Genomic DNA, 16,466 nt, shown 5'->3' with positions numbered 1-16,466 from the left:
GAACAAAGTTACATAAAGTAAAGTAGCAATTGTGGTACATGCATGATAAAAACGGATATAAAACCAGATGAAAAGCAAGAAAAAAAAAAAAGAACATTGTACAATTTCATATTCAAGAAACGAAAGTCCTCGTCCCTTTTCATAATTAAAACTAGTTTCTTAAATTTAAAGTTTCTATTTGCACTTGCAGTACTCATAACCCCTCTCACTTTGACAGGTCATGCTCATGCCTGTGTCGCCTGTGGCCATGGCGGCCATGTGGAACACATGCTGAGCTGGTTCAAGGAGCAGTCACAGTGTCCGTCAGGTTGCGGCTGCCATTGCCTCGATGAGGGCAAAGTTTTTGCATGATTCACTTCCTCTTGTAAAAGCTAATGTGCGGAGTGATTCCATCTTCTGCGCAGTGACCAAATGCTCAAGACCCACAAGCACACCTGGAATGGGTGTTATTTATTTGTAGATGTCACTTGTTGAAAATGAATTGTTAATGAAAATAGAAAGAAAAAAAAGTTTATCCTAATTGATTTGTGTCATTCTGGTTGCATTACATAACTAAGTCACCCTTACTCTGGAGTAAATATCTTTACTTTGACATTCCTAAACTCCTTTGTACCTACATTTATTTAACATCAACAACCATGTTGATGGAAAGGTTGGCTAGTGTGAACCAAGTCCAGAGCTGCACTGCTCTGAATGCGAGTTAGCAACATTGACTTCACACCAAACCGTCCAAAGACCCACAAGTGTTGCTGGCATTAGGAAACTGCTAGGCATTCCACTGATGTGAAAGTGAAGCGTGTTAAGTTTTATACACAATCTTGAGGTGAAATGGGCAAAGGGACATTCCCTTAAAGGAGCTGTGCAAAGATTTTAACGTTGAAAAAATTGGCATCTTCTGCTTTGGATATTGTTCACCTTGTCACAAATGACAGAAAACACACCTCCTTTCATCGAAATGTTGCGATTCCGCCGCGTAATAGCGAGGCAGAACTTAGAATATTCCCCGACCTGCAGCCGCGAGCGGCGGCCATGAGAAACACGCAGCATGATGTCAATGGGGAATCTTGTAGAAAGATAGCAAGTTGTGCGAATACCTGCTCGATAAAAGGTAACTTTTCTATAAATCTTGTCGTTCCAACATATATATAAATGCGTGAAAAAACTGGTATCATCGACAAAACTTTTATTATACGGAGTTTTAGTGGCGCCATCTATCCTAGGTCCACAAAACCGTCAGCTGTATGTGCTACCGCAAACAGCCTCCAAAAGCCGGAGGGGGACAGGGCCGGACGGGTATGGCCGGACCCGAATGAGACTTTCCTCCTTTCACCATATTGTTCGCACGACGCCCGCCAGCATGCGGTCGCGACCGGATGAGTTCACGCTGCTCACTGATGGCTCTAAAGAGAAAACTTTACCGGAACCCCGCGCCTAACCCATCAACGTCACTGCGCACATGACCCGGAAGACGACATACGAGTTGAGAGGCAGCAAAAACCTGGATCTTTTTTCATTTTTTTAAATAAAAACTAGGGTATCCAGGCAAAATCTGTTTTCTGTAGTTCACTTCAGAAGTGTCAGGCATCAACTTCCACAATTATTTAAACAAAGCCCTGAAATTGTTGCACAGCTCCTTTAAAGGCTGACCTACAAAGTCTTGTGCCGGGCAGAAAACCGGTTCCCAGTTTCCTTCTCGACATTCCCTCTCACACTCCTCCCCACAGCAATGGGTTTCGGGGCTGCTACTTGCAGAAACAAGCGTCTCTCTCTTTCTCCAATGGAAAGGAGGAATTGAGGGAGTTTCCTTCTTTCTGGCTACTCGTCGGCCTTTACGCGTAATGGGGACGTGCTAAACCACCTGCTAATGCCCACAATAATCCAGAAGCTATACAAAGCATCTCAAAATTGTGCCAAACTCCTTCCTTGTGCTTCAGTGTGGTGTAACCCATCAGTACCGGTGCTATTTATCCGAAGTGAGGTTTAGAACTTTAATGTGTACAGTACCTGTACAGCTCTTTAGCCAAGACTTGGGCAAAGTAATGGACAAATACATTGGAGCAAGGGTTTCCCCCCTCTCCCATCCCCCCCCCCCCCTTTTTTTTTTTCCACCTTCAGAAACAAGACATGACCTATTGACAGAACATTGACAAGTCAAACATCTCAATAGGTTTGTCAAACAATTGTTTATTGTTTTCATAATGTCATTAGTAGTTATATTTGGTAACTCTCCAACTCGCGTATGAACAAGTTCACGTAGTGAATAATCTTTACAGTCGACTGGAGTTGTAACATGAAATTACGTTTTTCTTTTCTTCAATCTTGTAAAGCAACACCGATAGTGTAGCAGTTAACTCTATGTTGAATGAAAGAGCAGCACTGCCCTAAAACATGCTTTCATTGCAATCAGAAAACTGTCAAACACATTGCAGTTCTCTTCAAGCAGGTCTGATGAAACGGTCTTCCAACAGTTCGAAAGAATACCTCCATCTTTTTACTCGCACAGGTCCTTTGCCTGTGAAGGAGAGTCCTCATTTTCACTTCCTCCCTCCAAGGGATCTGAGATGTCCTCCTTAGCTTCACAGGCCACTTCCTCAGCCACCTCAGCCTTTGTGCTGTCTACCTTTTTCTTCTTGTCTCGCTTTTCTGTACAAAGGATAAATGTGCTCAAATTTATCTGGCAGTCTACTGAGCAGATACAAAATGTCTCAAGCAGCCAAGCATCCATGCTTGGGAGGTGATATGATTACAGCAACTGAATTACTCTATTTTAACTGTTATTGTAGCTACACTTGTTAGAAACTTTATAATTGAAAATTTGCATTACAATTACAACTGCAGTACTCGATTGAACCATGGTTAAAAGCACTAAAAAGATGTACACAAGATAGAAGACAAACACGGGCGCTCTTCTATCTTGTGTACGTATTTTTAGCGCTTTTAACCATGGTTCAATACAGTCAACACCAACTAGCCCAACAACAAGTTCTTCTGCAGTACTGGAGCTCACTTCTACAGAGCCACTGAGAAAAAAAAATAAAACACAGGGCACCTTCCGCAGTTCCCCTTTTGTCAGCCTGGCTTTGGTAGTGCAAAAGTCCCACACAAGCATTGACTATGCATGCAGGGCTGAGCCACTGAAAGGCACATGCATAAGGTCTAGGGAAATGCCCCTACATTAGTGCAAGGGTGCTCGTCTTTTCATTGTCAAAATTATATATATTGTCGAGTGTACATTAATTGCCTTATACTTCAGCAATTTCGACAAAAACTATGATCTTGAAATTTATATTATGTGCATCTATTCTATTTTTGGGGTGCCCACAATTATTAAACCAAATATATAAAACCAACAGTTTGAGATCACAAATACAGGTCACCTCCCCATTGAGGCAAGAATGCACTGCAGTACTGAATATCATCCAGCATCAATGCCACTGTTGCTTCCTTGCACTTCCACACAGTGTTCATTTAAAAATTGTGTCAGGCACAAACCATAAGCAGAAGCAGAAGTGACCACAAAATACAGATATAAACAATTGCACATCTAAGCTTGACATTGTCTTAGCAGCAACGAAAGCCAAAACTTGAATCTTGTGCCATGAAAAACGGTCGTCCGGGATTGAGAATGCAATGTTACGTAGCAAAATAAGAAAATCGCTCATTTGTTCCGTAATCGTAGCATGATGCCCTGTGGTAGAATCAATATCCAGAGAAACAAAGGCACAAAATGAGACAAACGTAAGATGTAAAAAGCTCTCAAAGGAATGTGAAGCGATTGCATTACTTTCTAAATGTTATATTGGACTAAATCAATTCCCTTTTGCACTTGTAATTCTAATTGACTACTTTTGGAGCGAAGTATCAGATACATTTCAAAAGTAATTAATCCAAGTAGGCCAGCATCCTTACCATACTCTGAAACGTCGTATCCACAGACCCTGAGGTAGTGCACCCTCTCCTGTTTAGCTACATAGCACCGCAGCGTAGCCTTTCCTCGTCTTCCGGCTAAGACCAGCTCAAATTCTTCCGGAGTTCTAGAACAAACAGAAGTCTCAACCCTCAAGACTTGGCGAAAGGTCCTGTGAGCCAACCTTTAACTGGTTAACTGACACAAAATACACTAAGAAACTTGATAAAAAAAAAAATGCACACAGGTGAACACAACCACAGTATAGTATACACCTTTCCAAAAAAAAAAAGGCTACTAGGCTGCTGCCATGTTGCTGATGATGATGCAACTAGTGTGACTCGCACGCCCCCTATCGGCTAGAAATTTTCTGCCACTCTCATGGACTCTTGAAACCTGCTCAGCATGATTCTCCACCTATGTTTTGCGTTTCTGCATTCCAAGTTTTCCGGCTGCTCTCAAAGGTTTTACTTTTCTTATGCATGCTGTGCACCCCTTTTTGTGTTACCTTCCACTATGAGAACTATGGCTGGTAGCCTGCCATTCAAGCGTTTCTGCTCAATATTCACGGGAAACGAAGGAAGGGAATAAGGTCAAATGGCCCTCTACGCGATTTTGCAAACAATGACTACTGTTCTCCCCATATCCAGAGATAATCCCTGGAAAGTCCTCAGTCTTTGCCAAAAATAGCTGTTTGGGTTGGGATGGGAAACAAATCAGTCGCGTCCGTTCCTTTGCCTCGGTGCTGTGAAAAAAAAAAAGAAAAAAGGAAGCTCCCACCAAAAGCCTGTTTGATCGTCGAGAAGTTACTGTCGTTGGTACTGTGGACCGGATATGCTGTGTTATTTATTTGAGATCCTTTTCAAATAAACCCCTTTTCGGATAACGCTGCACCGTGTGGTATGTACAATTTAATGTTTGAATGTTGACACTCGCTGAATGTCATGCCAGGTCTTGTAAGTCCGGTGACCACAATATTCGTGCATAGGGAATATGCATGCCTTTCGGCTATCTTCTGTTGCAAATTATTTTTGACAGCTATGCGCTTTGTCAATTAGCTGAGCGGGCAGCGCCATTGAAACTTCTTGTAAAATAAAACAAACACGCATTCATTCTGTAGTATACATACTCAACAAAAACAGCTTACAATTTGTTTTTAGTTTCAAATGTGGTACAGCGCCTTCTCAATGTTTTCAGGAAAATGAATACACCGTAAAATGCAAAAACAGTGGGAAAAGGCGAGAATTAAGCTGCCAGCAGTGTGAAATTGCACCTACGCAGACTGTATCTATCGAAATCAAGTCCACTTGGTTAGATTTAGCAGGGACGCCGGTGAGAGACTAGCCTCACACCCAGTGAGGGGGCTCCAAAAAAAGTTCTCTGGTCCCTGGATATATAGGGTGTTCTTTATTTTAGTATTACGTCTGCGGGCAAACAAATGTCGACACAAAACTCCGGACATCCTTGAGCGACGGTGGCAACCAGACAACCGGCTTGACAGTTGTCTGGTTGCCACCATCGCTCATAGATGATGGCAATTTTTCCAGGCCTTTCCACTCTGGCTCGCCGACTTGCAGCCGGCCATTATTTCATTCTTACCATAGTACAGCTTCGCTGGTCTTCCTTTTTCATTAAAATGAAAAAACTGATTTTTTTTTATTTTTTTTTATTTTTTTTTAGGTTTTACAGATTTTTTTTAGAAAAGCCGTGAAAGCTACACTAATGCAGTCTTTGGGTGAGTTATACGTATGGCCGAGGGACAAAATCCAAGGGCTAATCGTCATAAGTCATATAACTGACTAAGATTTGTTCATCAACTTTAATTAGTGAAAACATGATTCCGATTAGAACCTGCTCAGTGTCATTGAAAATCACAATATCAGTAAATTTGATAAAGATTTGGAGTGCACAGGAAGCGAGCACAGTGGTGCACTAAATTTACCACTCGTGTGACAGGCGGTAGAAAACGCAGACAATAGAAGGAAAAACCGCTTGGAGGCGTTTTCGCACCTCCCGGCTTCTGCATCTTGTACGAGTGGTAACTTCAGCGCATTGCCTGTTGTACAAGTGGTAACTTTAGCGCATTGCCTGTTGTACAAGTGGTAACTTCAGCGCATTGCCTGTTGTACGAGTGGTAACTTCAGGGCATTGCCTGTTGTACGAGTGGTAACTTCAGAGCATTGCCTGTTGTACGAGTGGTAACTTCAGAGCATTGCCTGTTGTACGAGTGGTAACTTCAGCACATTGCCTGTTGTACGAGTGGTAATTTCAGGGCATTGCCTGTTGTACGAGTGGTAACTTCAGAGCATTGCCTGTTGTACGAGTGGTAACTTCAGAGCATTGCCTGTTGTACGAGTGGTAACTTCAGCACATTGCCTGTTGTACGAGTGGTAACTTCAGGGCATTGCCTGTTGTACGAGTGGTAACTTCAGCACATTGCCTGTTGTACGAGTGGTAACTTCAGGGCATTGCCTGTTGTACGAGTGGTAACTTCAGGGCATTGCCTGTTGTACGAGTGGTAACTTCAGAGCATTGCCTGTTGTACGAGTGGTAACTTCAGAGCATTGCCTGTTGTACGAGTGGCAACTTCAGCGCATTGCCTGTTGTACGAGTGGTAACTTCTGCCTGTTGTACAAGTGGTAACTTCAGCACATTGCCTGTTGTACGAGTGGTAACTTCAGGGTATTGCCTGTTGTACGAGTGGTAACTTCAGAGCATTGCCTGTTGTACGAGTGGTAACTTCAGAGCGTTGCCTGTTGTACGAGTGGTAACTTCAGGGCATTGCCTGTTGTACGAGTGGTAACTTCAGGGCATTGCCTGTTGTACGAGTGGTAACTTCAGAGCATTGCCTGTTGTACGAGTGGTAACTTCAGAGCATTGCCTGTTGTACGAGTGGTAACTTCAGCACATTGCCTGTTGTACGAGAGGTAACTTCAGGGCATTGCCTGTTGTACGAGTGGTAACTTCAGAGCATTGCCTGTTGTACGAGTGGTAACTTCAGAGCATTGCCTGTTGTACGAGTGGTAACTTCAGAGCATTGCCTGTTGTACGAGTGGTAACTTCAGAGCATTGCCTGTTGTACAAGTGGTAACTTCGGCACATTGCCTGTTGTACGAGTGGTAACTTCAGGGCATTGCCTGTTGTACGAGTGGTAACTTCAGAGCATTGCCTGTTGTACGAGTGGTAACTTCGGCACATTGCCTGTTGTACGAGTGGTAACTTCAGAGCATTGCCTGTTGTACAAGTGGCAACTTCAGAGCATTGCCTGTTGTACGAGTGGTAACTTCAGCACATTGCCTGTTGTACGAGTGGTAACTTCAGAGCATTGCCTGTTGTACGAGTGGTAACTTCAGAGCATTGCCTGTTGTACAAGTGGTAACTTAAGAGCATTGCCTGTTGTACGAGTGGCAACTTCAGCGCATTGCCTGTTGTACGAGTGGTAACTTCAGTGCATTGCCTGTTGTATGAGTGGTAACTTCAGCACATTACTGCGCTTCTCACACACTTTAAAAGGCCCCTGAAAAGAAATATTATGTTTGTTTTAAACAGTCTTGTTAGGACACGCGTGTCAAATTTTCCGCAAAAAAAAAATTTTTTGGGGACAATATTGACGGTGCGATACGCGATTCAGTCGGTAGTCACCTCCTTTCCACTTGTTTTCTCCCTCGGCATTTTGGGCGCATGGAGGAGAGGTGGACCGCCTTCACGTTCAGGTGGAAAGAGCAAATGACCATCTCGTTGAGGTCGAAAGAGCAAATGACCATTCCGTGACGTCATGGACTTTACGCACAGAATTTCAAATAAATTTCTCGCCATCATTTTTGCTAAAAAAAAAATTTTTTTTTTTTTTTTGTGCATAAAATTTAATTTTTTGACATGTGTGTCCCAACCAGACTGTTTAAAAATAAAACTTTTTCTTTTCGGGGGCCCTTTAAGTCTTCCCAAAATTTACTGATTTAGTTGCTTTCAATGACACTCAGCAAGTTTGTGATTGTGACCATATTATCACAATGATTATTATGTCCCCTTCGCCGTATAACTCGCCTGCACAGACCACATTAGAGTAGCTTGCACGGCTTTTCTAAAACAAATCTGTAAAGCCCAAAAAAAAAAAAAAACTCTATTTCTAGGTTTTACAGCAATATGCAAGTCAACAGAAATATTGTATATCTCTTCATGACAGAGCTCCCAAAGTATAGTTATGAAGGCCATTCTATCGTCTATAATTTCATACCACAATAGACCGATCTCACCAGTCAGTTTGACTACGCCACCGCTGCCGCAATGCATCGGGGGAACTTAAGTCTTTCTGCACGTGCGGCAGCCCCGCTGGAGCTCTGTGCGAGTGCAGCACGAGACTGCATGAGCCCTCGCGTGCACGGCCGTCTGCCTCCTGTGAACTAAAGTTATGGCGGCGTCACGCATGCGCCAAACGCTTAGTGAGATCGGTCTATTTGTTTGAAGCACACAATCATTGCACACAAAGTTTTTGACATGCATATAAATTTGCACAATAAGAAAAAATAGCACATACCCTGGGAATGAGGTACACACAAGCAAGACGCAACCCATTTCTGAAAAAGAGAAAAAAAAAAAAAAGATGGTTGCAAATCTTTGCAATGTGAAATTAGACCGCAGCTCTTGAGGAGGAGGGAAGGGTACGCCCCCATCTCCTCCATTCCCTCTCTCCCCTCCTCCAATTCAGTTTCCCCGCTAGATTTAGCGGGGAAAATGATGTCACGACTTGGTGTCACGTCCTCTATGGACAAATTCAGTTTCTCCGCTAGATTTAACGAAAAAATCGACGTCACGTGACCTCAAAACCAATTCCCCACTAAATTTAGCAGGGAACTGAATTGGTGTTGAAATTATGCGATGTCAATTTTCCCACTAAATATAGCACGGTTACACCGACGGCAACGCCACGAAACACGGAAACGAGCGCCTAGGAGCTGCGCTCTAAAAAAAAAATTGCTGTAATGGCCAGGCCTCTTCCACTACAACAATCTGAACAACTCTCACGGATACTGGGCCCTACCGAGGTCTTTGAGTTGAGCCTGAAGCTCGGGGCTGAATTGCGTCTCCAGTGGATATTCCTCAGTCAGCATGACATAGAGGTCCTCTTTACTCATACGCAGCTTTCTGGACCCAAGAAAAGGCAGGACAGTAGGCAAACCCTGCGTGCAAGAAATAATGCCAAGATAAGTAATGGTTCCAAAAGGAACTGAAGACAGCTTTTACTAAGAACACCAAACCCTACTTATATTTTATGGTGGTCAGTAGTAGTGAAGTTAATTACCTCTTGGCAAACCCTGAAGTTGCAAGCCATCTCCTCCTTCCCTTCACAGCGACAGAACACTCTCACTCCTGTGTTGATGACCTGAAGAGAATGGGTATTCGAGCGATTTCAAAACAAAAGTATTGACGTTTAGTGGCCACAAAATACAAAGACTGGTTCAGCAACAAACCAAGGTGCAACATGTAGCAAGTTCTACTACTAGGTGTCAACTGTAATTGTAAAAATACCTCTGAAAATATTGAAGGTAGTTTTACAAATAAAGCGGGACACCTAGAGTAAAGTTTATTAATTTATTATATCACTATTTTACCACAATCAACTTTTATTATATACCGTAAAATACTGCAGAAGCACCCACTATTAACATTTCCCAAACTTGGGAATTCTTTCAATTATACGTTAAGCACCCGATATGACCAGATAAGCGCCCATGTCTAGGTTAACCCAGTTTTCGTTGAAAGTAGGCTGGGCACGCCCCCGGTATTTTACGGTAGCTATTTTTACTGTTCATCATCATCATCATTTATTAAACCTTGAAGGCCCTTACGAGCACTACACAAAGTGGGGGTACAAGGTGGAGAACATAGTTATATAAAGCAAAGAAACGGGAAAAATAAACGCTCAAACACATTTAGGAAAAACAGCTAATTAAACAGCAAAAATACACAAAGCATTTCTACAAACAAAAATAGAATTTGCTATTAGTGCAATTGCAAATGGGTGGTTAGTTGGGATATGAATGTGTTATGACCTGTCTAGGTCACGATACTGTTAGGCAGGTTATTCCAGTCTGTTACTGTTAATGGCAAGGTGGAGTTAACAAACAAGACCGATGAAGCAAAAATTGGACAGACTTTACAGACATTATCAATGTGAGGAAATATGCAAGTGGGTGGGAATAACGAAGTTCTGATGTCATGCTTATGACAGTAAATCTTGTGAAAAAAAATCACCATTATTTCTCGAGGCAGTTTCAATAGTACAATGGGACACACATAGCAAAGTTTATTACCTTTATTATATCACTATTTTATCACTATCAACTTTTACTATACCACTATTTTTACTGTACCTCACTCAGATTCTAAAAATCAACTTCACCATTTCCAGAGGTCGTAGTTAGCTTTAAACTCATTACTTTTATTACACCCGGATGCCTGTACTAGGTTTATGAACTATACACAACTTTGCTTTATTATAGTGATATTGTTACAATACAGGGAACGTCGCTAGAGTAAAGCCAACTTTTTAACACAGAATGTGTTATATGGCTGGGCCCTAGCAGCTTCCAGTTTAACGCTCCTGTGATAGAAGATCGTCAGATGGATGCTGCGTTGGTGTACAGCTGGAACTCGGGTCTTCGCTGATTACCACAAGTCCCAGCCAAATGCTGACAGAACAATGGGGCCCAATCTGTACCCCATGCTGTCCTTCAGTAGGGCATCTATCCAGCCGTACAGCCTCAATAAAGGGGTACTCCAGCGACTTTTTCAGCCACTCCAACTAACTATATTTTAGAAATCACCGGCCTTTACCCTTTACGGTATGTTATTTAGTATCGCAAAATTCAAAATAGTTATTGCAAAATCGGCAAATGAAAATGATGCCAAAACCAACATTCAAATATGTATACCCGCGCTTTTCAGAGCTGTGACGTCGGCGGAAGGCAGGCTTGCAGGTTGAGCGAGCAGTCTAAAAATGGACTATGCCAAGCATTTGTTTCATGCTGCTGCACGGGTGCTGGAGGGAGCATGCAAAGTATTCATTTGACAGCATGAAACCGCTCGTAATCAGTTGGGAACAAAGTTTACAGTCTTAAGAGTGAACCCCCGCCTCCCGCTGACATAATATTTTATCGTTGCCTGTGTAGACTCTCACTTTGAAAAACATAGTGAGGACGAAAATTGCGAATTTAATAACTTCGCAAAAAAAAGTGGCGAGTTCCTCCCTCCCCTCTTGTGCTGGCCGTAAAGCTGTGGGGATGACGTCAGGTTCAAAGCATGAATAGTTCTAGGCGAGACAGTTATCGTCACTACCTGTCAAGGTTCCTAGACGGGCTTTAAAAACGAGGCTTTAGCGACATGCACCGGGTGCACTTTGCTAATCATTTAATTTGTTTTAAAATTCCTTTTTGTGTTTTTTTTTTTTTTTAGCAAGATATTGGTGTGTCCGATGTGATACTGCTCCTTTGAAAACGTATAGACCAAAAAATAAGCACCGAAATTTTGTTGCAGTATCCCTTTAACTCTTTTAGTACCACGTCGTAGGAAATCGGACACGGAATTACAATGACTTTCAAAGTGTCTGGAAAAATAAAAATCGGTGCATCACAGACAGGCAGCGCCACCTAGTTTGCTTATAGACATCTACTCTTCCAGTTTTGGTTTGGTTTTTCATCTTCTGACAAGAGGCAGTGCTTTAAGAAACGAAACTGTAACCGATAGGTAACCGCAAAGGCGGGAGCCATGGCATCATGTTCGCCGCGCACACCGCTAAAGTGGAAGGCTGTTGCAAGCACTTCGGCCGCTTCTGCTGCTGATTTTTACGACTCGAGCAGCTGTGATGACTCAAGTAATGATGCGGGGTCGTCAGATTTTAGTTCCGACAGCGACACTCCAGCCCAAGGTCCTGGAACGTCAACAGGAGCTCGCAGATGTGTTTCATTTTAGCTTGCACGTTGTATTTAAAGAAACGCGCACTTTATATTTGACAACAGTGTTTTTTCTTCCATGTCTAGTTTCAACAATGAACGGCGAGGATATTTTTCCGAATGCATTGTGCCGTATTCAGTTTTCGCCCAAGAGACAGCCTGGTGTCAATGTCGGTGCAGCACTGCGGAGCGGCTCAGGGCAGTTCTCAAAAGAGCTAGATTTTTTTTTTTTTCTTTTGTTTTTCACAGTCGAGGTGGTAAGGACTTTGTGTGCACAAACAAATATGCTTGGATGCATATTTTGGACCGACAGACGCACGCTCGTCGTGATGGCTCCTGGAAGAAAGTCACTCCGCTGGAGAAGCTGCATCATACTCTTCCAAGAATACCGAAAAGAGAACCCAAACGTCCCAGAACTTTCTGGAAGTGCCTACTTTGACCAGCTGGCATTTACAGAAGAGCTAACTCAGCACTTCAAGTATGATGAAACAGCGCAAGGCCATACTCCCATCTCACCCCAGATACCTGCTCACCACCAACCAAAAAAAATGGAGAGGAGAAGAAACTGCAAGCTCTGCTATCAAAAGATGAAATCGCAATCCAAAACAAACATCATCTGCTCCACATGCAAAGTTTATCTTTGCTTCCTGCCTTCGCGTGACTGCTTTTCTGAGTGGCACAGCTAGTCGGGACCACTGATTTGGCTGGCTACGAAAAATGCAAAACATGGCGGGGGGTGTCGCGGCGGGTCACGAAAGCGGGGTGTTGCGGCAGGCCACAAGAGGGAAGGGGGGGGGGTCCCGGTGGGCTCCTGCCCTGGGTGCCACTGACCCTAGTGACGCCACTGGGTTACTTGCAACAGTTTGTATATTTCAGAATTTCAAAAATAATTTTCTGGCTCACTACAGCCAACTTTTTTTCCTTTCTTTTTTTTTGTGTGTGTGTGTGTGTGTGTGTTTGTGTGTGTGTGTGTGTGTGTGTGTGTGTGTGTGTGTGTGTGTGTGTGTGTGTGTGTGTGTGTGTGTGTGTGTGTGTGTGTGTGTGTGTGTGTGTGTGTGTGTGTGTGTGTGTGTGTGTGATTTCTTTGTGAACTTTTTGTTTAATTGACAAATAAACTTTCTCAACTCTTTGCATTCATAACACTGCCATTTATTTAAAGGGAAGCTGAAGCGGTTTTAGGTATGAGGAAGAACACCCGAGGCTAGTTAATTAGACCTCAGCCATCACGACTATCGTATTCGTTTGGTCATTTTATGTGTGGATTAGCGGGAAAAGCGCCTTCAAAGGAGCACTGAAGCCATGCCCCTTCGAAGCAGAGGGAAAGGGGAGAGAGGAGGAAGCCCGTCAGCTGACGTCACAAAAGGTCCGGCTGGGGGACCCCGCCGCGGCTGGCCAGGCTTCCCTCATATGGCTACTCTACTGACTTTTCGAGACGTCGTCGTTCTGCCGCTACATAGCGCTTTCTTTTATCCGCTGACCGGTAATGCCATTGACTCAATCGCCTGACGTGTTAATTTTTCTCGTTTTTAGAGCGCAGCTCTTAGGGGCCCGTTTCCGGCTTGAACGGCGTCGGCGTAACCGTGAGGTCACCGGCTTGAACGGCGTCGCCGTAACCGCGAGGTCACGTGACCCACCCAGGTCATGTGACACCCCTAGGTCACGTGACACCCCTAGGTCACGTGACCCCCTGAAGTCACGTGACCTCCTTGAGGTCACGTGACCCCCCTAAGGTCACGTGACCCCCTGAGGTCACGTAAGCCCCTTGAGGTCACGTGACCCCCTTGAGGTCACGTGACCTCAAGGAGTCACCTATCCCTCAGTACGCTTCGATCTTCCTCCTCAAGAGCTGCGCTCTAACCGGCGTTACAGGGAATTGTAAACGGCTTTTTTTTACGGGTTTGCAGAATTCTTGTGGCACCGAAGCAACTGTCTCGTGCTGTCGCACCATGCTCGTACTCAAGTGTAGCCGTGGGCTTGCGAAATTGGGGTTGTGTGTATGCTTATACAGCTGGAAGTTAGTCTGTCTCAGTGGGCACCTGGTGTCTCAGCTGTAGATGAGCAATTTAGCCACTGCAGTACAACCGCTAGCCTAGGGTCTGTAACGCGAAGCACGCAGTAGTGACACACGACCGCACGCCGGTACGTTGCTCATCCAGATCGAAACGGACAGGGGTGTGGAACAACAGCACTCGTCGCAGTTGTTCTTCCCACTTACCGCCTTTTTCACTCCGACACCAAAATTTTAAAGGGATGGGTTCCCACTATGCAAACACGAGTTTGATCAAGTACACCGTTTTTTGTTCGGAACGTGTTTCGGACGGCGCATATGAAAACAATGTATGTATAGGTTCGGGTCTGAAAAACGCTCTCCTGAACATGACACTCTCAGTGATGTGATTGGCCCAAGCCATTTTGGAGCACTTTTCGGAGCAGCCAAAACAGTGCTTTGGAGCAGCAAGTGACTTTTGGAGCAGCCGCCAAGACAGTGTTTCGGAGCAGCAAAAGTGGCTTTTGGAGCAGATATTCTTAGAAAAATATATATATTTGTTTGAAGTGCTGTGCAAATGGAATCCCAAACAAAAGCTCAACCAAACAAAAGCTCACCGGACAGAAGCTCACCCGACAAAAGTTCACCAATTTTTTCACAGACCCGGACAAAAGCTCACCAGGAGAAAATTTCATGATCTTAACACGAGTGCGGACAACTTAGGTGCATGCGTGCGACACTAAAATGCAACGGAAAAATTAAATCTGTCAGGCGCATGGTTTGTTGATTAGAGTAGAAACAAATTTATTTATCGGGTGGTTAGAAGCGAATGCAGTCCCTTACTAGCTCCAGCAGTCTTGGTAGATCTTGGTGTACTTGAAACCCCTCGAAAATACTTTTCAGACGATTCTGCATGCGCAGAGTGGTTTTTCGCACCCGTTTCTCTGAGGATTCACCTCTCCAGGCTTGTGTCAATGCCGTGGCAACGAGTGTTTGATTTTGCTGTAGGCATTCAGTCAGTCTCCAGACGCTTAGATGGGCATGGCCGACAAGCTTGTGGAACCCGGTATTTCATCCTTCGCAGGTGTTGTTCGTACGGTCTTTATCTTGAGTGGCGTCATCCATATTCCACCGTTCCAGGGGAAACTCCAGTCGTCGTCAGCGCACAGTCAGGCAAAAGGGAGAATTCGCTCTCGGTGCCGCCGCAGAAGGAGCAGAAGCATAACGGAAGGGGCCGTTGCAATCAAAATAGTTCAGCAGGTGCTTGATGTCACCGGTAGACTTTCCCCTGACGTAGGTTAGTCCTTCGGACATACGCCGTGGTGGAGGGACCGCCAGCCTGTCCAAAATCCCGCACAGCTTTCTGAATTGGTCATCTGTATTGTACTTGACCCCAAAAGGGCCAACTCCCGTTCCTTCAAAATATTTTTAAAAATTCGCAACTCAATAATTTGTGTATTGCAGTTTTGCTTCAGTTTCTCTTTCACATCACCCTGAGATAATCCTCGATTTCAAATGGATTTACGACATACAATGATGAAAATGATTTAATTTTCCTAGCCATTCACTTCAAATATTACCCTGAACCTTAAGAAAACTCGTGCATTAGTAATGAAGAAGCATTGTGCCTAACTATTATGTGCACGTTTAGCGTGACTTAAGCACCGACTTCGCTTCTTCGGTCACTCTTTGGGTTCAAAAACTTCGGTTCACCAAGTTTCTTGGGCGTGGCACAACTACAAGGGTGCTCTGGCATACCATGAGTCAAGCAAGCTTGATTTTATCTGCTCCACTCAATTTTGGTGACCTACATTTTGGTCGCAAATCCTTGTTTCTCTGCCTGGTATGGCTTATCTGTCGACACCTTTGCATGGGATGGGATACCAGTTCTCCTAAAAATAGTGCAATGTCCATCGCGTCTGCACTTTATACTACCCCGTGTTTCGTCCGGGTTGCAAAAAAAAAATGAGGTGAGCTTCTGTCTTGGTTTGTGAAAAAACGGGTGAGCTTTTGTCCGGTGAGCATTCTCGCTGCTTGTGTATTACTGCTGAGACATCCCACAAGTTTACAGTGTTGTAGGCGTTGCCGAGCAATTTCGAAAAACCAGGGATGGGCAAAATACATGCAAATATGTATTAAAATACAAATACAAAATACTTCATCAAAAATGTATTTAATTACAAATCTAATTACATTTCCAAAAAAGCATTTAAGTAGAAGATAGAAATAAAATCAAATGTACTTGGTCTCCTCCAAATACTTTTCTAAATACATTCCTCAAAATTTGCGTCAGCGACTTCAGGGCACCTGCAACGAGTTTCTGGGTATCTCGTTTTAGTTTTGCATCGCACACTCGGGAGTTAGTGTGCGAGGCTCTAGTAACGTAATAAAAATATAATCACAAAAAATGTAATCAGCTTAGATGTAATACGTGAAAAAGTACAGAGCTTCAAGCAGCTTTTTTTGTCGATTACATTTTGGTATAGACCAACAAAGAACCGAGACGACCAAGACGCACAGCACTAGCTAGAGAATTTTTTATTGTTGCAATTCGCACCAGTTACGAAAATTTGGACGACCCGCGCATTTAGAATGTTCCAGACAAACATATGGATGGAAATCA

The 16,466-nt window shown here is 43.8% G+C and overlaps 2 protein-coding genes across 5 annotated transcripts in view; one reads left to right on the top strand and one right to left on the bottom strand.

Moving 5' to 3' along the window:
• Positions 1–516, top strand: part of LOC8026958 (GATOR complex protein WDR59) — an 83,600-nt gene extending 83,084 nt beyond the window's left edge. For both annotated transcript variants that reach the window (XM_029984105.4, XM_042287314.1), the window contains one exon: positions 218–516. In XM_029984105.4, coding sequence (XP_029839965.3) covers positions 218–351 — 134 coding nt within the window. In that variant the 3' untranslated portion in view covers positions 352–516. The remainder of the gene's footprint in view (positions 1–217) is intronic.
• A 1,648-nt stretch (positions 517–2,164) lies between these two features.
• LOC8026957 (RNA cytosine C(5)-methyltransferase NSUN2) overlaps positions 2,165–16,466 on the bottom strand; it is a 45,980-nt gene continuing 31,678 nt past the window's right edge. For all 3 annotated transcript variants that reach the window (XM_029984109.3, XM_040503323.1, XM_029984110.4), the window contains 5 exons: positions 9,207–9,287; positions 8,946–9,084; positions 8,442–8,481; positions 3,910–4,034; positions 2,165–2,643 (listed from right to left, as the gene is read on the bottom strand). In XM_029984109.3, coding sequence (XP_029839969.2) covers positions 2,492–2,643; positions 3,910–4,034; positions 8,442–8,481; positions 8,946–9,084; positions 9,207–9,287 — 537 coding nt within the window. In that variant the 3' untranslated portion in view covers positions 2,165–2,491. The remainder of the gene's footprint in view (positions 2,644–3,909; positions 4,035–8,441; positions 8,482–8,945; positions 9,085–9,206; positions 9,288–16,466) is intronic.

Source organism: Ixodes scapularis, unplaced genomic scaffold, assembly GCF_016920785.2.
Source record: "Ixodes scapularis isolate PalLabHiFi unplaced genomic scaffold, ASM1692078v2 PGA_scaffold9__187_contigs__length_104089568, whole genome shotgun sequence".
NCBI lineage: Eukaryota > Metazoa > Arthropoda > Arachnida > Ixodida > Ixodidae > Ixodes > Ixodes scapularis.
The sequence above is the reverse complement of the archived record's forward strand: the minus strand, read 5'-3'. Positions and strand labels throughout refer to the sequence as shown.